The sequence below is a fragment of the Lissotriton vulgaris genome, chromosome 5, assembly GCF_964263255.1.
Source record: "Lissotriton vulgaris chromosome 5, aLisVul1.2, whole genome shotgun sequence".
Lineage (NCBI taxonomy): Eukaryota > Metazoa > Chordata > Amphibia > Caudata > Salamandridae > Lissotriton > Lissotriton vulgaris.
The window spans coordinates 1,804,958,209-1,804,980,962 of record NC_141693.1 but is presented as its reverse complement, the minus strand read 5'-3'; the positions used below and the strand labels follow the sequence as shown (position 1 = coordinate 1,804,980,962).

The window sequence follows — 22,754 nt, the reverse complement described above, 5'->3', positions numbered from 1 at the left end:
TAGTTATTTAATGCTAACCTTACCTCGAAGGTGTCAGTGCGCTTTTCAAAAGGACCAGTTACATTACATAGACTTCAAAGTACATGAGTTACATCTAAGACACAAGCACAAAAGCTCTAATTCACATAAGAATGATAGTAAGCACAAACGTTTAATACAGATACTAGTGGTTAGAGTTACATATAAACAAGCTGCAAATTAACTCAAGGATAAGATACTAGCATGGTATGTGTATGTATTCACTCTAAAAGGGCATTGATGTGAGTGTAAAACATTACTAAGTTTAGTCATTCAGCAGGGCAGGTACACCCACTTTATTTCAATAGAAGCAACAATAGTAAAGACATGCTTCATCCACCCTTAGCTGTAGACTTGGCCAGCAGCAGTACGTTCATTAGGGGCTGGTTTATTGACTCACAGGCAGGTGCGCCAAACGAGCTGGACTATGTACCTAGGTCACGCACATTAGGCTGAGATGTTCCAGTGGATTCACATAAATGGGGACTGCACCAGAACATGCAACTGCACATGTTAGATTCCGAAAAATTGTTTTTGCACCACTCAAATTGCTAACAGTGACATGCATTCCCCAAGGCCTCTCATTTAGAAGCACCAGTAGCAAGGCAGGCGCATAGTTTGGTGAGGATGGTTACAAACGGATAATAGCCTGTGGCGGCCAAGCTAGCAAGACATTTTCACACTCTTCTACTAACGGGAGCCCCTATGGGGAAACATGTGTGGTGCTTGCCATTCCTGCAGAGGACAGGAGGATTAAAGAGCATTCCAGGGTCCCCAAGACTTAGCCAAATGATCAATGCACAGGAGGATGGAGGGAGATTAGAAATGGTGTAGCTTGGTGTGATGGCATTGGCAGTGCTAGATTGCCAGCTTGCGGAGTAGAAGGTTTTGTATCACCCATCAGAAGGGTACAAGGAGGCAAACCAGTAAACTGTCAGGCTCCTGATGGAGGGAAATTAATTCCGGATACAAACCTTTGAAGTAGGTCCAAGTCCTGCTTTAAGCATCCCTAGTTACAGCCCAGTAAGGGCTTCGCTGTTGTCATCATTGAATTACTACATGGTACTACAGATAGGGAGCATATTAGCTACCCATCGGATGTGTATCACAAGAGGAATTAATACATGTGATTGCTGAGGCCTTATTGATGCTTGTCATAGCAGTCCAGAGCACACCACAGAGGGTGAAGGGGTGAAGAATAGGCCAAGTCCCTTGGCAAAATTTGCTTTTTTTTTATCCCCCCGGGATTGGTGCTTGCAATGTCATTCAAATTTTGCAGCCAGAAATGGAAAAGGCAAAGAAATATCTGTGAATGTACAGGGCGCACTTAGCAGTGAAGTAAGTTAAGATTCAGCATAAATAGGGTTATGCGTTACACACGAAAAAGCGTTATCCAGTCTGGTGGGGCATGAGTTTGTCATTCCTAAAAGGGTGCTGAAAAATCTGGGTTTGATCACAAATACCACAACTACCAGAGCACATTTTGCATTCATATTTAAGCTGGAGAAGAACTGGCTCCGTGAACCAACACCGGACAGCTACGCAGCCCACAAGGACCCCACCTGCAGACACCATCGCCTCATCAGACCCGCCAAAAAAGCCTCCTTCAAAGACCACCTACAACAGCAAAGAGCTCTTCAACATCGTAAAAGAACTCTCCAACCCTAGCTCCCACACCAACAACATCCCACCCCCGCAAGACCTGTGCGACTCACTGGCCTCCTTCTTCCATCGCAAAATTGCAGACATCCACGACAGCTTCAACGTCACAACTACCAGACAACCACTGAGACCCCCGCCCCTACAACCACCATCAGAACCAGCTGCCTGCTCTTATGGACCAATATAAATGACGACCACACTATCAAGATCATGAACACCGTCCACTCCAGTTCTTCGTCAGACCCTTGCCCAAACCACATCTTCAACAAGGCCAGCACCGCCATCGCACCCTATCTCCGAATGGCCATCAACATTTACTTCGAAAAAGCCACCTTCCCGGAGAGCTGGAAGCATGCCGAGATCAACGCCCTACTCAAGAAACACAAGGCGGACCCCAAAAATCTCAAGAACTTCTGGCCTATCACACTATTCCCGTTCCCGGCGAAGGTCATCGAGAAGACCGTCAACAAACAACTGACTCGTACCGCGAGGAAAGCAGCATCCTAGACCCATCCCAGTCCGGGTTCCGCAGCAACCACAGCACGGAAACCGCCCTCATTGCCACCACCGACTACAGCAGGATCCTGCTAGACAACGGCGAAACCGCGGCCCTCATCCTCCTGGACCTGTCAGCCACCTTCGACTCAGTCTGCCACCACACACTATGCACACACCTCCACAACACCGGAATCCAAGAGAAGGCCCAGGACTGGACCACCTCCTTCCTCTCCGTCAGAACACAGAGCGTCCGCCTCCCCCCTTCCACTCAGAGGCCATCGAGATCATCTGCGGCGTACCCCAGGGCTCATCCCTCAGCCCAACGCTGTTCAACAGCTACATGGCACCGCTCGCCCACGTCACCCGCTTGCACAACCTCAACATCATCTCTTACGGTGACGACACCCAGCTGATCCTCTCCCTCACCTAGGACCCCCACACCGCCAAAACCAACCTCTACGAAGGAATAAAGGCCGTCGCCGAATGGATGAGGAGCAGCCGGCTGAAGCTGAACTCAGACAAGACGGAGGTCATCATCCTCGGATCCACCTCCTTGGCCTGGAACGACTCCTGGTGGCTGACCGCACTTGGAACAGCTCCAACACCCACCAACCATGCACACAACCTAGGGGTCATCCTCGACTCCACCCTTTCATGACTAAACAGATCAACGCCGTCTCTTCCTCCTGCTTCAACACCCTCTGCATGCTCTGCATGATTTACAAGTGGATCCCCACTGAGACGAGAAAAACGGCCCTAGTCAGCAATAGGTTGGACTACGGAAATGCCCTCTACGCAGGAGCCTCGGCCAAATTCCTGAAATGGCTCCAACACATCCAGAACGCTTCTGCATGCCTGATCCTCGACATTCCTCGCCAGAGCCACATCACACCCCACCTGAGAGACCTGCACTGGCTCCCCGTCAACAAGACGATAACCTTCAAGCTCCTCACCCACACACACAAGCCACTCCACAACACCGGACCAGCGTACCTCAACAGACGACTCAGTTTCTACACCCCCACACGCCAGCTCCGCTCCGCCGACCTCGCCCTCGCCACAGTCCACCGCATCAGAAAAATGACCTCCGGTGGAAGAGCGTTCTCCCACCTCGTAGCCAAGACCTGGAACACCCTCCCCACCCACCTACGGCAGACCCAAGCCCTGTTAACCTTCAGAAGACTCCTCAAGACCTGGCTCTTCGAGCAGTAGCATCGTTCCCCACCCACCAGCGCATTGAGACCCTCACAGGTAAGTAGTGTGCTCTATAAATGCTATGATTGATTGATTGATTGATTGAAAAGGGTGCAGGTACATTTGCTCATATGTTTACTCCATGTCCTCAGATCCAAAAGCTTTGGCAAACCTTTTTGGCACCCTGGTATACTGTTAGCATAAGCTGTAGATGGGCTACAACTCATGTGGGGACAGCAGCATGGCGACACAGCACAGGTCACAAGACTCCACCCTTTCCCTGCCCAATGACCCTCTCCAGGGCATCCATATTTCTCTTGGTGCCACACATGGTCATCAGTTTGAACCTCCAAATGTGGACTTGCCAAACAATGGGGGTAAACAAGGGCTTAGTCAACCCCCATATGACACTGCAGATAATGGTACGCAGTGCACACTGGAGTATACCACCCAGAAGCCTGGTCAAGAGGAGAGCAGTAGTTCTAATTTCTATGGTAATATCTCTGGCCGGAGCTGTACTCCCATACATGGAGGTCAGCGGGTTGAGATAAGGGTATTGTGTTGGCCACAATTAATAACTGTTAGCAATTATACTGATGACCTTGGAGGCGAACTTCACTATGTTTACCAGCGAATCCTTATAAAAGTGACAGGGCGGTAATGGGCCTATGGTTCCCTTTGTGCCTATAAGGGCCTTCTTGTTACGTGTTGCCAAGTCATGTGTTTACCAATTACCAGGAAAAGTGGTTAAAGTAGAGATCAGTTGTTCACAACCCGGGGAGGCCACTGAACATGCCTTTGTGGGTAAATAAAGCTGTGGTTAAATCAGAGAACAGTAGTTCCCAAGTTAAGTGGACTCCATCAAACTTGCCTACGGAAGGGTAGATAAACCATGCGCAAGTCCCCTAAGCATGAAGGCTTGGTTCATCTCTAATTCAAAACCAAATAAAATCAGATGGGCTTGGTGAATTAGGCATGGTCTCTTTAGTGCATACATTGCAAGGTTCCCCCAATAGGGCCAGGAAACCCCTGCTGAGTTAGATGGGAATTGTCCTGCCAGAAGGACTGGTAACCTGTCAGAGGCAGATGGGAATTCTCCAGGTCTGGAGAGGCCGTTAAAATTTCTCGCAGGAGGGTAAACGGTACCATGCGTAAATTCATGGAACAGAGAGGTTTTTGGCTTTATCAGACAGAGCCTCTTGCATGCCAATACCACTGGATATGTTGATGTGGATGGGGTCCATTTGCTTTGAATGGGCATGGACCAGTTTATGTTGGACCGGGCTGATGCCCCACAATCAGCAGGGTGTAAGTAAGAATGCCTGTCTTGGTGTGGGGGCCCTGGGTATGACTGGTGCCACACCCAGAGCTATGGTGGAGTTACAGGGCGATCCAGAGGCTGAATGGTAGATAGGGGTACCCTCTTTAGGAGCAGAAGAAGGGTGCAAATGCCAAACAACGTCAAGTCCTTATGGCATAACCCTGGAGGAACAAAGGCATCCCGTTAGTTCTTCGGGTGGTTGTAAACCTGAGCAACCAGCGGCTTGTCTGTATACACTCTGCCCCCTCAAGGGGTGTGAGTAAAGGGTGGACTGGTGGTCCACATGATGTAAGGGAAAATCCCCCAAAATGGTTAGCACCAATTGGTTAGCCCATAGTGCAATTTGGCTCTTCAGGTGGGCAGGGCAGTAAAGGGGCTGCCTGTCCTTGGATCGCCCGTAAGTTGACCCACCATGTTGGCATATTTCTGTTTTAAAAAAAATCTTTTTATTAAACAACAAAAAGAAAAATGTTCATTTGCAATTTGCTGAGAAAAGTCACATTGCAAGGTTATAATCAGATTTGACACCATTATACAATATAGCATACAAAAAGTGGTGCAGCGATCGCTAGGGCATCACAGGGTCATCCAGAGAGAGAACCACTGGGCGCTCGCATATATTACCACAGTAGCTATTCCACTTGCTCCATATGTCAATCCACTTTTCGTGGCATCCTCTAGAGACATACACAGTTTTCGTAACATGTACCGATCCATGTCTGCTTTCCACCCTTCAACTCTGAGTGATGTCCTAGCTCCCCACAGCCATCCCAGATTTCTTTAGCGACCATTAATCCCAATGTGACCCATATACGGTCTTTCCTGCCTACGTTTTAGCCTCGACCCCCACCAAAAGTCCGAGGACATCACCTAGACAGGCGTGTTTCCTCTTCCAGTATATACAGACCCCCACAGGATATGCATAAATGTTCCCCCATGACCACAGTGCCTCCTGCACAGGCCCTTATCCACCCCACCCATTTTGACGAGCTGAGTCCCTGTGACGTAAATTCTATGGAGGATTTTCAATTGTACCAGACGTAGCCTGGAGGAGATTGCAACCTCCTGCGGGGAGACCACGGTCTCCTGCCACTCCTCATCATCCAGATCCAACCCATCGTTCCAACAAGCATACGGGTCACTTTGAGAGGATCCGGCGTATTATTGATCAGCTTCTTACATGTCAAGGACACTGCTTTTGTTTGTAGATACCCATCGAGCAATCTTTCTTCCATCTGCGAGGCATCGGGGGAGGGGGATTTTCACTTCTGCAAGTGCGACGTCAGTGCATGTCTCACTTGTAGATACCTTAAATATTCTGTGCTGGCCAATTCGTATTGTTGTTGCAAGGTGGCGAAGGAGCTCATTTCTCCCTTTTTCCATAAGTCCTCTATTTTTGAGATCCCGATAAGGTCCCACTGCTCAAACCCCTTAAAACTTCTAAGGATGCCCAATTGTTCCGAATCCCACAAAGGAGTAGCCAGTGTGAGCTTTTTCTCCCATCCCAAATTTCTATTCACTGCATGACATATGTGGACTGAATGCCCAGTTGGTCCCGTTAAAGAAAATCACTTAGGACTAGAGTAGAGGGCCATATTATAGTTACCACCCGGCAATACCCATTTATCCATTCTGTAACCTGGGTCATCCCAATGAGGGTATGTGCATTGATTTATTGCTGCTAAGTGGGCCGCCAAGTAATACTTTTTAATGTCTGGTAGCCCCCATCATACCACCTTAGAACCAGCTTGGGAAGGGCTATGCAGGGATGACCATCCCAAAGCAGCTCCCTCTAGAGACTTTCCACCTCTTTAAAATACTTCAGTGGGACCTGACCCGGGAAGTTCTGGAGCGCATATAGAAAACGCAGCAGATACATCATTTTTAATGGCGCCACCCTCCCCAATAAAGAGAGCGTCAGGGTCTTCTAATTGGCCACATCTTGTTTCAATCTCAGCAGCGGATGATAGGTTTCGATTGTGGCTAGCTTTTGGATTTGTGGTAATAAAGATTCCTAAATACTGGAAGCCTTCTTTCTCTTCCTGCATACGACACCCACTAGGCAGCGAAGGTGGTTCACCTCAAAAAACATACATTAGGGATTTGCTCCAGTTGATAGTGTATCCAGAGTACCTCCCAAAGGTGGTGAATATGTCCAGTACTCTGTATAATGATGGCTTGGGGGATGTGAGATAAAGTAGGATGTCGCCCGCATACAGTGAAATGCGATATTCCCACGTTTCAGCCCACTTTAGTCCCCGATCACTGGGTCTCCACAAATCCACACAGCTAGTGGCTCCAGGGTAAGAGCAAAGAGTGCCTCGGCTTAGCTCAAATACTCCCGACTTCTTATTATTCACAACCACTTGTGCTAATGGCTCTGCATACAAAAGGCGTACCCACCTGATAAAATTGGACCCAAATCCCATCTTGGCCAGGACTGCAAACAAATATGGCCATTCTATTGTATGGAAGGCCACCGCAGCATCAAGCAAAACCACGATCACAGCTTCCTTAATCGTGTCTCGGGGCCCCAACACACCCTGCCGTCTCCTTAGGTTCAGAGCTGTATTGCAGTGGGGCATGAAGCCCTTTGGCATATTTCTTATCAACAATAAACCTTCAGCAATATTTTCTCCAATGACTAATGCGTCTTGCTAATGTGTCTTGGGTGTTCTTTATTAGGGTATTGCTGTGTTGCGGGTTGGGTATGTTGCCGATATTGGCTCTAAGTGAAGTTATTGTGACTTATGCTGAGGGTCCAAGATGGTGGTGGTGGGGAGGCAAAGCCCCATCAGCAGCCTGCAGTACATCAATAACCAAAAAAAGCAAATAATCCTACTGCTGGTATTACTGTACCAACGGCAATAACTACGACAATAATATCATCAGCAATAGTACGTTTGCAACCACCAACACTAAATATTGTGATTAATAACAATAATAAACCGTGATCTCATATTGTGGTTTCTAATATAGCTAAGTTCTACAATCATCATTCCTATGGCTCAGTCAGTGGCGGCTCACAGAGGGTGTGCTGCGGGCGGTGAGGCGGGGCGGGCGGGGCAGGGTGCGGGCATAGTGTAGTCGGACATACAATGGCATGGAGTAAGGTAAGTAAATAAATATATAAAACTATTTACCTTGTGTCGCCGACCATTCCTGTGATTGTACTCCAAAACAGTAAACATTTTTTTTCAAAAGCAACGTCAGTTCCTCAAAGGAACCGCCGATACTTTTGAGAAAAAAAGAGTTTAATTTTTGGAAAACTTTAGGGGTAGAAGGCAGTCTTCCCATAGGAACACCTCCTACTTCCTTCCCCTGAGGCAGTCCCCTCAATTCACTAAGGGGAATGGATCCAACAGGGACCCTTGCCCTTTGTAAATCATTTAATGCCCCAACCTGCTAGTTGGTAATTAGTCAACGGTTTACGACCAAAATTTCGATTGCAAACCCTTGATACGTACATCACTGAACCACAATTTGGAAGGGAAGCCTCTATCACCCCCATCCAAATTTCAATGTAGTTATTATTTCTAAACACATTTTAAAATTTGGAAAAATATTTCTCAATCACAAAATTAGCTGAATACATTTGGAAAGGGTTTTTTGATGACAAACTCTGCATTTTCTTGAATCAGAGACTTTTCCATTGTACAAAGGGCACTTGAATTTCACAGCACTCAATAACCACAAGAAGGAACAAGTGCCTGCAGCAGAGGTTTTCGCCCAGGTGGTAATTACAATTTCCTTCCAAACTTAAAGCCCTTCTGCAGATGCAGGTCAAAAGATGCTACTTTGAAATTCATGGCGCTGTGGAGGGATATGTTTGGGTTCTGGAGGGCTGATTACGTCATGCGGGGGATATACCCAGATTGGATACAGTTCTGCCTGACCAACAATGGCCTGGTGTTCCTCCAACCAGATTTCTTGAGTGCCACCTGACCTGATTTATCCAGTCATAAAGAACTGACGGTGCAGGTTCCTGGTCCTTTTTTTGGCAAGAGGGGCCTCCCCTTCTCCTCTGCACCGCAGAGTAGCCACTGCTTCCGTTTATCATCTGCTAAAAGTGGGAGATTGACGGGAGCTTGAAACCCCTTGGAATATGGATGATATGTAAAATCCCACACTGTAATATTGTGTCCACTCAGTTATTTCGCTTCGCAAGTGGTCTAACTTATAATAGGTGGAATTCCCTGCAGATATACCACTCGGCTGCTTGGATTCTTCATCTAATTCATAATCAGTGCCCATGACTTTGCCCACAGGTGAGATAACAACACAAATGGATTCTGTCTCCAAGGGCTTTTTTTTGTTTTGTTTTATACATCAAAGAGGTTAATAACAAATCAGATATGCCCTCAGTGGTGGATAACCAGTTGTTCATTCGTGATTGAATCTCTTAATTTTTGTTTATTATGAAGACGCTTTTGCTCATGGGCACTAGTCAGTGTAAACACTACCTGGGTATAGTCTGCATCATAATGAGAATGAATGCTGATGTCTAGAAAACCCTGAACAAGAGGGGGTTCAGAAATAGTACCATGTACCATGTATCAAAAACAAGAACCCTGTGCATCCCCCCTCTGACAACAACCACCCCTGCACAGCCATCAGCTGAAACATGAGCTGTACCAAAAAAAACCTGCCACTCTGACACCCCCGCCAGCTCTGCTATTCTAGAAATTAAAGGTGATGGCTGAGGGTGTAAAGTAGGGCAACAGGCTCAAAGATTTAACAAAATACCCAAGATCCAGAGGTTGACGTGGGTGCGTTCTGCTGGGGGCGACGTTCCTAAGGTTTTTTTACTTTTATCAAAATAATTCACCTAATTTTTTGTAAAGAATAACCTTCCTGAACTGTTCATGAGAACCACAGATGCTTCAGGTTAAAAGGAAAGGAGGAGGTTTCCGACACTGTGGAGATTAGTTTAAATTGCATTTGTTTTTCATTATATTATACATGCAGTTACCTTTAAACTAAAGTCTAACAATATAGTTACAGAATATCGTTTGCTTTTACCTATGCACGTTACTCCGTCTCACACGCATTGACTGTCCCCCCCATGTTTACTCAGGATAACAGTTCCCATACTTTTTTAATACACCTCTGCCAAGGTCACTTGCTGGACACCATAGAGCGCTCTGTCTGTCCCTGTTTGGGCAAAGCGGATCCTCTCTGACATACTTCTTTCAATGTAGCTACATGAGTCACGTGCATCCCTAACACTGACTTATAGACCCCTCGACCACACACACATGAGAATGAAATGAAATGAAAAAGAACATTTATATAGCGCGATAGCTACCCTGAGGCGTCCTCGCGCTGCAGACAAACGCGTGTGGAAGAACGGAGGGAACCTAGTCTGAGTCGTTGAATAACAGGGTTTTTAGCTTTTTACGAAAGGGCAGAAGATTGTGCACCGAACATAAGTGGAGTGGGAGAGAATTCCAGAGTTTGGCCGAGTTGTGGGAGAAAGAGCGGCCCCCGCATCTGGCTCGCTTAATTCTGGGTACTGTGACAAGGAAAGAGGAAGCCGATCTAAGCTGTCTGTTGGGTTGGTAGGGGTTGATCAAAGAATGATTGATGTTGGCGCCCATTTTCCAGAAGGCTCGGTGGGCAATGCTCAGGCCCTTGAATACAATTCTTTCCCTGACCGGAAGCCAATGGAGTTTCTTAAGTTCGGTTTTAACAGGGATGCGACGTGGAATCTGAGGAGGGTTTGTGCCGCACAGTTCTGGATGACCTGGAGTTTGTTTAGGGTAGCCTGGGGGGCCCCTGGATAGAGGGCATTCCCGAAGTCCAGACGAGACAAGATGAGACCCTGAATTATGATCTGTCTGACTTTGAAGGGTAGTAAGGGAATAATTTTTCGGATCAGCCAAAGCAGGTGGCTGAAAGTTTAGCTGCTTGGTGGTTGAAACTGAGAGACTTATCCAGCCAGATGCCCAGGCTTTTGATTGTGTCCTTGGGTATCGGGGGTGGTCCAAGACACATAGGCCAGAGGGGTCAATAGTAGGATTGGGGGGGTGACCTAGGATCATCAGTTCGGTCTTGTCTCCATTTAGTTTGAGACATGAAGATGTCATCCATGAGGTCATTGCTTCTAGGCAGTCCCTGAGTTTCTTGGGCCCGGTGTGAGAGTGATTCAGTGCCACCACTAGTTGAGTATCATCCCCATAGGTGACTATTTTTATTCCATAGGGGCGGACGATCTCAGCGAGGGTGCTCATATAAATATTAAAAAGTGTAGGGCTCAAGGAAGAGCTGTGCAGCACACTACAGCCAAGAGGTTTGCTGGGGGAGGTGGTCGCCCTCAAAGACTTGGAAGGATCGCTCATACAGAAAGGATTCGAACCATGTGAGTGCTTTCGATGAGACTTCTAGGTTGGTAAGTCATTGCAACAATATGACATGATTTACAGTGTCGAAGGCGGCACTTAGGTCTAGCAGGATGATGGCTGCGGTGCCTCCTTGATCCATGATCTTTCTTGCCTCTTCTGTCACAGTGATGAGAGCGGTCTCAGTCCCGTGCATGGGTCGAAATCCTGTCTGGGAGGAGTCAAGCAGCTGATGGGTCTCTAGGAACTCCGCCAGAGTCTTGTTGAAGTGTTTCTCTATGATCTTGCTGAGCCAGGGCAGTAGAGAGATTGGTCGGTAGTTCCCTGGGTTGTTAGGATCTAAGTTGGGTTTTTTGAGGAGGACTCTGACCATGGCCCGTTTCTATGGGAGCGGGATGATGCCGGTGGCTAAGGAGGCATTGAGCAATTCCAAAATGGTGGGTAGGATTTGCGTGGTAACTGTAAGCAGGGAACGCGGGCGCTGGGTCATTTGGGGAGCCGGATTTTACTTGGAGCATGATGGATTGTAGCGTGGAGGAGTCAAGAAAAGGCAAGTTATCGAGTGTCGCTGGGGTGTGGGACTCTATCTCGGGAGGTTTGATGGCTGCGCCCATCCGCACTGGTCCGTCGCCTGCTGCCCAGATCCCTGGACGCCTGACTAGCGATGGCGCCCTATGCCAGGGATGAGCTGCTTGCTCTTAGACCTCAGACTGACTGCCTGGCGCATGTATGTCACCCTGGTTCCCCTACCATACACTGCAACTATTGCGGATTTAAGGCCTCTGGGGCTTGCTCTCCGCTATCTTTTTTACCCCTAGCGCCCACCAGCTCTTCTAAGCTACACATATTGAGCCTCAATTGCAGGTCCCTGGTAAAGCACCATGAGGACGTCCACGAGCTCCACCTAGATGGAAGGCCTGACGTTCTGTTTTTGACAGAAACATGGCTATCTGAGGACTCTGCGGCCACTTTAGCTCTGGCCCTTCCTCCAGACTACCTTATATGTGTTCAAAATAGACCTATTGGTAGGGGTGGTGGACTAGGGGTGATCTACAAGTCCAAATACACTTGTACCCTCAAGGCCATTAGCATAGTTAGTAGCCAATGCGCGCTATTTAAGATAAAGGTCTCTGACACCTTCACTCTTACAGGGCTCCTTGTATACAATCCCCCAGGACCGGCGAGTGCATTCCAAGAGTCGCTATTATCAACTATTTCGTCACTAGCGCCTCAATCAGCTAATTTTAGTATTTTCGGTGATTTCAACCTCCACCTCGAGCGACAAGACTCCCCCACTATATCGAAGTTTCTTGGCGACTTAGAAGCATGCCAGCTTCATCAATTGATTGTGGGACCCTCTCATCAGGCAGGCCACCTCCTCGACCCAGTTTTTACTAATATAGAGGAAGTTACAGCTGAATCCCCCAGCCCTCTTAGCTGGACTGACTACTTTCTGGTCTCGGTTTCAGTTAAGATCCCAGCTAGCGGTAGGGAGACCCCTCCTCCCTCCCTACGGAGGCGCCATGGAACAGCCTAGATAAAGCCCAGTTTGAAGCTAGGCTCAACCATTCCCGCCCTGTTTGATCGGGTAACATGGATGAAGCAGACTTTGCTTATAGAGAGTGGATAAATAATTCTCTAGACCATTTCATCCCCATGAAACATTCGAGACCTAGGCGAGTTCAGACCCACCCCTGGTACTCGGAGACTCTCGCGGAAACTAAAAAACACTGCAAGCTGCTAGAACGTATCTGGAGACGATCGTATGACCCCCTGGCAAAAACTAAGTTCAGAACGGCCACTAAAGCTTACCATAAGCTTATAAAGAAAACTAAAGCCATCTACTACACAGATCTGATTACCTCAAGCATAAATCGCTCCAAAACGATCTTTTCCCTGGTGAAAGATCAGACCAAAGCTCGGTAGGCACAGGCAACCTGATAGTGTCAGATGCACAGTGTGAAGATCTATCTCGCTTCTTTATTAATAAAGTTAAAGGGATTTATGACTCACTACAACTGGATAGCCAGTCGGGGTCCCCTAATCCTGTTAGAGACATTTCTGATCCTCCCTACTCCCTCCTGACCCTTCCACCTATAGAACAGCCAGGGATGGAACACCTAGCCCTAAGAGTAAAATCAGGCTCCCCGGATGATCCCATCAAACCGGATCTGTTCAGATCACTTCATGACTCTGTCCTGCAGGAAGGGCGGGAGCTGATTAATCGATCTCTACAGCAAGCCGATGTTCCCAAATCCTGGAAACATGCCAAAGTACTACCCCTCTTGAAAAAACCAACTCTGGATCCCATAATGCCAGACAGTTTCCGACCTATTTCGCTGCTCCCCTATCTTGCGAAAGTGGCGGAAGCACATGTCAACTCCACTCTGACTGCCTACTTGGAGTCTAATGGGATCCTTGATGAGTCCCAGAATGGCTTCCGTGCTAATCACAGTACGGAGTCGGCCCTGTTAACAGTCACAGAACATCTAAGGGCCTCCCTGGACATGGGCGCAACCTCTATCTTGGTTCTGCTGGATTTGAGTGCGGCCTTTGACACGGTCTCCCACAAGATACTACTTGAGAGACTGTGGGAGATCGGAGTCAGGGAAACGGCCCTGGACTGGTTCACGTCATTTCTATCTGACCGCTCCTTCCAGGTGCACGCCCCGCCGTACTCATCCAGCAAGCTCCCTCTTGAATGTGGAGTGCCTCAGGGGTCTGCGCTCAGTCCCACATTGTTTAATGTGTACGTCCGCCCCCTGGCCTTGATGGCCCGGGAACGTAAGATCCTATTAACATCATATGCGGACGACACGCAACTTATTTTTAACTTTTCTAATAACAATGTGGGGGACCAAATTAAATTCCAAGAAGACATTCTGGTGATCTCAAGGTGGCTATCTAACAACTGCCTTCAGCTAAATGCCTCTAAAACAGAGGTACTCCTGATTGGCAATGGCACACAGACTTGGGACGAGCACTGGTGGCCTCCGGCGCTGGGACCAGCTCCTATACCCAAGGAGTCAGTAAAAAATCTGGGGGTGTTACTGGACAACTCACTCAACCTGGAGTCTCATGCCAAAAAAGTGGCAGGTACTTGCTATGGGCGTCTTCGCTCTCTTAAACCCATTTTTTTTTTTTTTTAGCCTTCTACCTGCCAGATTATAGTCCAGGCATTAGTTCTATCTCACCTGGACTATTGCAATGCCCTCATGCTAGGATCCAACATGACTGCAATAAACAGGTTGCAAAGAGCACAGAACGCTGCCGCCCGTGTTCTATTTGCCCTACCCAAAACCTGCCACACGTCCCCCTTTCTCCGACGATTACATTGGCTTCCCATACAACAGCGCATTCAATTTAATACCCTTTGCCTCACCCACAAAATCCTGTATAATGTTTGCCCCCAAACTCTGCAGGGACTGTGCTCTTTTTATACTCCCACGCGCGCACTCCGCTCAGAGGACCTCTCACTTGCCTGTACTGTCAGAATTCGGAGGAGCAGAGCCGGCGGCCGCTCCTTCAGGTATTTGGCCCCTAAGCTCTGGAATTCTATCCCCCCTAAAGCTCGGGCCACTTCAAATCACCTGCAATTCCGAAAACTCATAAAAACCTGTTTGTTTACATCCATCTAGCACCTCCTTTACCATACTAGTATCTGGCACGTCCGCAAGCGCTGGGACGCCCCGTCGCTGGGGTAGCCATGCGCTATACAAGATCACATAACATAACATAACATATCATGTGGAGCAACCTCCGGTACATGCTGTTAGAGTGATTGTTTGCAATTAGATGCAATGGCAAGAGACATGACGCTAAGCAATGCAATGTCATAGTATGCTAAAGTATGCAAACCAATGCAGTTCAATACAAATCAGTATCATGTGCCAATGTGTTATAATGGTCTGGTGAATCAGTAGACTAATGCATTCCCTCTAGTAGCCTGTTTTAGACTGTGTTTGTATCGTAGTGGCGTCACTCATCCAGTTACTAAACTAGGTGTATGTTCCTGTGAGATAACTAGGGGTGGGTGGTGTACTCCACTCCGACAGCAGAGTTTTGCCACTCCGTGGTACGCTTGGAACAGGGAGTTTGGCAAAAACTCCGACCACCGCCGTGTAGCAGATTTTACCAGCACCAGTGCACCCCTTACTGATACATCTATGTGCTTGCTTTTGGTATCGCCCTCTCTCTATGCATAACTGGTAGGTCTCAGTCCTCTCATGTGATGTTGCTGCTTCGCAATTACTGACTGGCTGATGCTGTTGCTGTGGAAACAGACTGTCCTGTTGGGAGGTTTTGTCAGAAGTACATTCGTACACTGCCCAAGGAGACTTTAGAAACCAAAAGGTTAATGTGTTATAAGTAGACGTGGGCTATAGAAAGTCTGGCGTGTCACTGGCATTAGCGTGCCCTGCTCAGTAAGGGACACTTAATTTCTCTTGCCACTGTCAGGGCCGGCTCTAGGCTCATGGTGGCCCTGGGCAAGGAGCGTAAGTAGGGGGCCCGGAAGAGGTGCTCCCTGCGGGGCGGAGCGCGCGGACAGTAAAAAGGGGAGGGGGTCAGGGTATTTAGTAGTGGAACAGAGCCGGAGGCCGCCAAATCCCTGCCAGGGGCCACCACGCAAATATGTATCCATCCTCAGAGGATTAATATATTAAGGACATATATTGGCGTGGTGGCCCCTGGGGTTTGGTGGCCCTGTGCAGGTGCACAGCTTGCACATGCCTAGAGCCGGCCCTGCCACTGTCCTTGCATGTTCAAGTCACACAGTGTCAGCAGCAACCAGTCGACGACCACAGTCTGGCGCCGCGTGTGCTTGAGTAGGAATCCAAGCATGAACGCCGTCTGTTTCTGATTCCTCGCCGAGCCAAGAAGTAGAGTGCTCTACAGAGAGTGCGTGGTGTGGAGCCATGGCCTGCTCAGCATATTAGCGCTACAAGTGAAATTATCTCTAGCAGGCAGCAGGGGAGTTATCATTCTCTGTATGCAGTGCAAATTTGAGACTCTTCTAAAAATTTGCAAAAATACATGCACACGTCATTGCTGCCCAGTGTCTTGTGACCTTTTCGGTTGGGTAGTCACACTTTAAAAACAATTGATTGATTACTTCCGGCCTATAACGTACACGCCAGAGGGCATAAACGAGCAGCTGGGTCCAAGTGTAGATCAGCAAATGCTCCCGATGCAGCTCCCCGCAGCAATGTGCTGATCCCAATGTCGCTGCCGGATCTCTCTATACTGCGGCAAACAGCATCAAATGGGTTTGTAAAGGGGGCGAAAAGCCTGCCACTCCCACCTCTAACACCAGGGGTTCTGCCACTCCAGATATCGGGGACACCGGGTCCGGTTCACAAAAGTAATATGGGACAAAATCCTAACTTTACGACTTTCGGTATTCACAAAACGCATTTAGGAGTAGTAAAGTTAGGAATCCTAACTTTACTGCTCCTAAATGCCTTTTGTGAATACTGAAAGTCGTAAAGTTAGGATTTTGTCTCAGATTACTTTTGTAAATCGCAATGTCACTGGGGACTCTTGAATCTCGACCACTCCTACCACTGCAGCCTCCTCCAGCCCCGGTGGCACTATTACTACTCCGAGTGGTGCCTCCTAGTCCAAGCAACACCCCTAGCCACAGCTTCTGGCCACTGAGGACTACAATGAGCGATCAGGGGTTTCATGATTTCAGCAATTGGTGGCAGCCGGTGGCACAGGTCAATGCATGAGCAGAGCCAGGGCCCGCCACCTTCACAGCGACTGGCTCAAGAGTACCTGCAGCCATGCATGGAGAAGCATGGCATCTGCATTCTTGGGGCCTAATGACTAGGCTCAATCAATCAATCACTGAACTTGTAAAGCGCACTACTTATCTGTGAGGGTCTCAAGGTGCTGAGGTGGGGGGGGGGGGCTGCTGCTACTGCTCGAAGAGCCAGGTCTTGAGGAGTTTCCTGAAGGTGAGCAGGTCCTGGGTCTGCGGCAGGTGGGTGGGGAGGGTGTTCCAGGTCTTGGCAGCGAGGAAGGAGAAGGATCTGCCTCCGGAGGTGGTACGCTGGATTCGTGGGACGGCTGCGAGGCTGGCGGAGCGGAGCTGGCGGGCGGGGGTGTAGAAGTTGAGTCTGTTGTTCAGGTAGGTAGGTCCGGAGTTGTGGAGTGTTTTGTGAGCGTGGGTGAGGAGCTTGAAGGTGATCCTTTTGTTGATTGGGAGCCAGTGAAGGTCTCTGAGGTGGGGGGTGATGTGACTGCATCGGGGGAGGTCGAGGATCAGGTGGGCCGAGACGTTCTGGATGCGTTGTAGTTGCTGTAGGTGTTTGGTTTCGGCTGGGTAGGTTCAGGATCAACAAAAGGACTAAAGTAAATGCCATCTCTGTGTCCACCCTTCTCTCTTTCGGCCCACTCTCCTTCAGACTGATCGGCCTTGAAGCACTATGTGCCTCGAGTCTCTCCCCGTGAACTCATTGTTCTACAACAGACACAGTGTAACTTCCTGGAGCCATTGACACCAGTTTAGCATTACAAGATGATTTTCTAGGTGTCAGAGAAAATTATGGATCTCAATCTGTCCGTGGTCATTAGTGGCACGAGAGGTGCGCAAGCCGCTAAAAGCTCGAGCCCTCGTCTAGGCTCTGACTCATTTACTGCGACCGATGCAGAACTCTGCAGAAAAGATGTGATGTAATGTATTACAATGCTGTGATGCCCTTGGCCTAATTGCAAGTAGCACGCACCTGGGGTAACAGTACAAACGAATGTGATTTTAATAATAATGTGCTGTAAATCTGCACCAGGGCCATGCAATTACAAATACAATCTCATTGAATGGGGGTTCTCTTGTAGGACCAATTTGCCAGTCATAAAGCCACACGGAGCACCTAATGCCAAGGCATTTTACCCCATACTTTGGGCAGAATTGGGGCTCATGCGATGTTATGATATTATGTCATGCTAATTCAGACGTGACTTGATGCTCACAAATGTGATGCGATGCTCTGCTGGAGATATAATGTGATCTGACATAATGTTATGCAGAGAGATGTCCTGCAATGTGATAAGAGATGTGATGTTATATAATGTGACGTGATGTTATTCTCTGTTAAATTATGTTATAGAATTTTACATATTTGTCATATTAATATCTATGGGATTGATCCTTTACATGTGGCCCACTCGTACATACCACCAATGCGTGCAATTCTTGCTTAGGTTTGAAGATAATAATTTTAAATTATACACATTTGCATCACTTAAGTAATTATTATTTATGAAGTCTGTCTATAACATATAAGTCTACTTGAAAGTCTCTTAGACTCCGGACATCCAATGCCATAATCCCTGCCTACACATCATACACGTCTAGATCTCAAGTACCAACTCTAGGGTCAAAACCAACAAAACAAAATCCTTACTACTGGCCAAAAACAAGAAGTAACAACTGCTCCAATTCTGGCTCAATACCAAGAACCTGGAGGGATTTGAACCCCAACTTTCACCCAAGGCCAAATGACACTGATTCATTCTGAACATCAATCTCATCTTCAAGTGAATCAAAGGTGTAATATCGGGTATCTCTGGAGAGAGGCACGGCTCCTTCCAGGAAGCAACTTCAGAACCTCACTTGAAAGGTTTGTACTCCTGCTTCTGAATGGTGACAATGCTCTGATCTGCAGCTGACCAGGCTCCATAAGGACCCCCAAGAAATGGCATTTTATTTGCAGCAGCTCGCCTCACGAAGAGCCTGAAGAAATCCTACCATTTCACTCCCACCATGATGGACCTCCACTGGCTTCTCTTTCTGGACTGCACCATCTTCAAAAGCAGCAGCAACACCTACAATGCCACACAACCGGCGTCCCCACCTATCCAGCTAATAAGCTCCCAACCTCCGGTGGGTCTCAGCTGTTCATTATGCCTTAAAGGAGAACATATGGAAATCAACTGATTAGAACTCCATACTTCAGTAGATAGATTTTTCCTATAATTGAAAAGATTTTTCAATGAAGAACCATTTACCTGTAAAACCCATAAAATATGAGACGGTACTTTGTCCTTTTCCTACCAGAGTAGGCATCTACTTTTATCTTTTATCAGCACATTGAGAAACGCCCACCAATCTGTTTATAAATATATCAACAGAAAAGCATGTTTGGGTGTGTTCGCTTCATTTTGCATAACAAAACTTCCATCCATCACACAGACCCCTGCCTTAGCGACCTTAAACCTACTACTACCTCACAACAGCAGACAGTTCATCACACTGGTAGATTTGCTACCATTGTAAGTTAATTTTCAATTTTGGACATTCCACTGTCCATGAGTCTGTGACTCAAGATCTGAGATTTCTATTCTAAAATGCCCTTTTTTCCTGACAGTTCCCCCACATGCACAAAAACCCTTCCAGGGGGTGAAATACTACCAGTCTGGCTGCATTCCTGCCTTCAGCTTCCTTCCCCTGCAGGAGAATCTTCTATTGGCTGCAAGAATCACAAAACTTCAGATTCTTGAGAAACAAGACACAGTTAAGGTTTAATTGAATGCATTTACATACCGTCATTAACTCTTTGTACATTTTTGCTCAGGGCAGAAGGAGCAGCAAGCTATGTATGAGTAATCACTCGCCCACTGAGAGCGGTGATAAGAAGCATGAATGCAATGCAACGCCTGAGGCCTCTTTGCTCAGAACACATGACTTCATCAATGTTGCACTCTAGAAAGGAAAGACTGATTATGCAGGCAGCATGTGCAGCGCCTATACTGCAGATAAAGGATTGTGTCTCGAGACTTGTATAGCAAAGGCCTCCAGTGTCACTCATTGCGAGTGAGGCTCACACATTTGGAGATCTGGTTGAGCTCTCATTCACAACAGGTAAAATGTCACCCCTCATAAGAAAGGGTAGAACAGGAACTCCCAATGCAACTCTTCAAAGCTCTGATGAGTGCAAAGCAGCTCCTGGGAGCTGTAATGTTTCAAAAGCAATTATACTACAATGGTAGGTCCCTTGCAGACACCCTAGATGAAAGTGAAAATACTATTGGATACATCATAGTGCTGCTACAATACTAGAGCAGGTCTACTTCAGTTATGCGGCAGGGGAGGATGAAAGTTGACTAAATTGTGTGGCAACAGGAGGCAAATTAAGCAGCAAAATGCAGTACGTTTGTGATAGTATTATTTCATTATTCTGTAATAGTATTACTTATTTATTTTGTGGTTTTTTTTTTACAGCGTCTGCATTAGTACCAGTTTAACATCCAAATATAACAATGAGCACAGAAAGCTAAGGGGTCAACCTTTCTGAAGGGTCTACTAATGTGTGGTAACACGTCTCGCTGCATTTTTAGTAACATTTGATCTGTTTGAGCTAAAAAAAAAAATGTTTTTCAGACATGAAATTATGCAGCTGGTGACGGATTATGTGGACGCTTCAGCAAATCCACAATTATGAGGAAAAACGCTGCAGCCGTAAAATCATATACTTCCAGTGTCTTTGGGCCTGAATCAACTTCAGGAACGTTTAACTGATACGTTATGTATGTGATATTTGCTTTATTATCTTTTCACCAATGGTACTTCTCATATTTGTGTACCTTAACTTTCTATCATGTCACCAGATATGTTAATTGGAGTTCACTCCTATGAATTCTGAAAACTTGAGGGCTCTGCCATTCAGCAACCGTTTGGAGTGAATATACGACCAGGTTAGGACACATTCACCCTGAACTTTCCTAAAACGAGTTAAATTAAACATCACTTCAATTCCCCAAATGCACACGATATGGTGGAAAGGAATGAGAAACATACTTAGAGCTAGCTGCCTATTCTTGTGGGCGTCAATCCTATAGATTGTCACTCATAAGAAGCGCTGTCCCTACACAAGCCGCACTGCCTGCATGTCAAAGGGTACCTTGGCTCTCAGCGCCTCGATGGTCATGTGGAAGTGGTCGTAGTCCTGATGAGCGGCGGTGGGCACAGATGCCTCCTGCTTGTCGTGCCACTCTCGGATCTTGCCCTCCAGGTCTCTGCTGGACTGCTCCAGGGAATGCACCTTTTCCAGGTAGATGGCCACGCGGTCCTTCAGGTTTTGCATGGTCTGCTGATCCTTGCCACCACAGGCGGAGGCAGATTCAATGGCACTGCGGCTAATCTGGCCGACTAAAGAAGCATCATGGGCTCGAGAGGAGAAGCCTCCACTTGAGAAATCCTCAGAAGAGACCCCCTCATCAGAAGAAACCCCACCACCAGAAGTGACCCCACCACCAGAAGAGACCCCACCACCAGAAGAGCCAAGCCCAGCACTTGGCCAAACAGTTCCCACCTCTACTTCTTTCAGGACGGGAGTGTCATCGTCTTCTTTTTCAAGCCCGGTTATTTCAAGACCTTCTAAAAACTCGATAGTTTCATGCATTTTGTCTAGGACAAAAAAGGTACTTTCCTCACAAGGACACAATGCACTGACCCCGGGCTCGCAGTAGTAATCTCCGACGGTGGAAAAGAAAGCCATGAGGGGAAGAGACAGGCCAGAGAAAAAAGAGTCCGAGAGAGAGAGAGAGAGAGAGAGAGAGAGAGAGAGAGAGAGAGAGGCAGCTCCAGAGGCTCTGGTCGCATCCGAAATCCTGATCACCTTTTATGCTCTCGAAAGTGGGCGTGGGCCGTGGAGCAGGTTTTGCTCCTAGTATGAACTCTGCACCCACGCATAGGGTCAAAGCTGACGTCGCGAGTGTCTCATGACTCCTCCGGAAGTCCAGGGTCGGATTGGCAAGGCGGGCATTCGGGAACGGGCCGAAGGGCCGGTGCCTCAGTGCCCTCTGTGGGCCGTTTTTTTTCTCCCCTGTCCCAGTCCACAGAGAGTGGACTAGGAAAGGGGAGAAAAACAAGCATTTACAATGCAATGGTTTTGCCTTTGTTAAAGTTAGAGCGATTGGCATTGCTCTTGACATTATTTTTATTTATGTTTTTTTTGTTACATAAATAAATGGCATTGTCATTTACAATGCCACTAGCTTTATCTCTTGCAAATGACACACACCAACACCCACAGAGAGCCCCCCAACACACACAAACCCCCCCCACACACACACCCACACAGAGCCCCCCCACACACAGCCACACAAAGCCCCCCACACACACCCACACAGAGCCCCCCACACACTGCGAGCCCCACCCCACACACTGTGGGCTCGCTGCGAGCCCCCCCGCAGGCAACAGAGGCACGAAAACAGGGTCACAAGCAAGCAACAGGGTCACAAGCAAGCAACAGGGTCCCAAGCAAGCAACAGGGTCACAAGCAGGCAACAGAGGCACGAAAACAGGGTCCCAAGCAGGCAACAGAGGCACGAAAACAGGGTCCCAAGCAGGCAACAGTGGCACGAAAAGAGGGTCCCAAGCAGGCAACAGAGGCACGAAAACAGGGTCACAAGCAAGCAACAGGGTCACAAGCAAGCAACAGGGTCCCAAGCAAGCAACAGTGGCACGTAAAGAGGGCCACAAGCAGGCAACAGAGGCACGAAAACAGGGTCCCAAGCAGGCAACAGCGGCACGAAAACAGGGTCCCAAGCAGGCAACAGCGGCACGAAAACAGGGTCCCAAGCAGGCAACAGAGGCACGAAAACAGGGTCCCAAGCAGGCAACAGAGGCACGTAAAGAGGGCCACAAGCAGGCAACAGAGGCACGTAAACAGGGTCACAAGCAGGCAACAGAGGCACGAAAACAGGGTCACAAG

At 47.9% G+C, this 22,754-nt stretch overlaps 1 protein-coding gene across 1 annotated transcript in view; it reads right to left on the bottom strand.

Moving 5' to 3' along the window:
• LOC147717232 (keratin, type I cytoskeletal 19-like) overlaps positions 1-21,593 on the bottom strand; it is a 51,278-nt gene extending 29,685 nt beyond the window's left edge. The window contains exon 1 of the mRNA XM_086924180.1: positions 20,940-21,593. Coding sequence (XP_086780306.1) covers positions 20,940-21,536 — 597 coding nt within the window. The 5' untranslated portion in view covers positions 21,537-21,593. The remainder of the gene's footprint in view (positions 1-20,939) is intronic.
• Between the last annotated feature and the right edge of the window lie 1,161 nt (positions 21,594-22,754).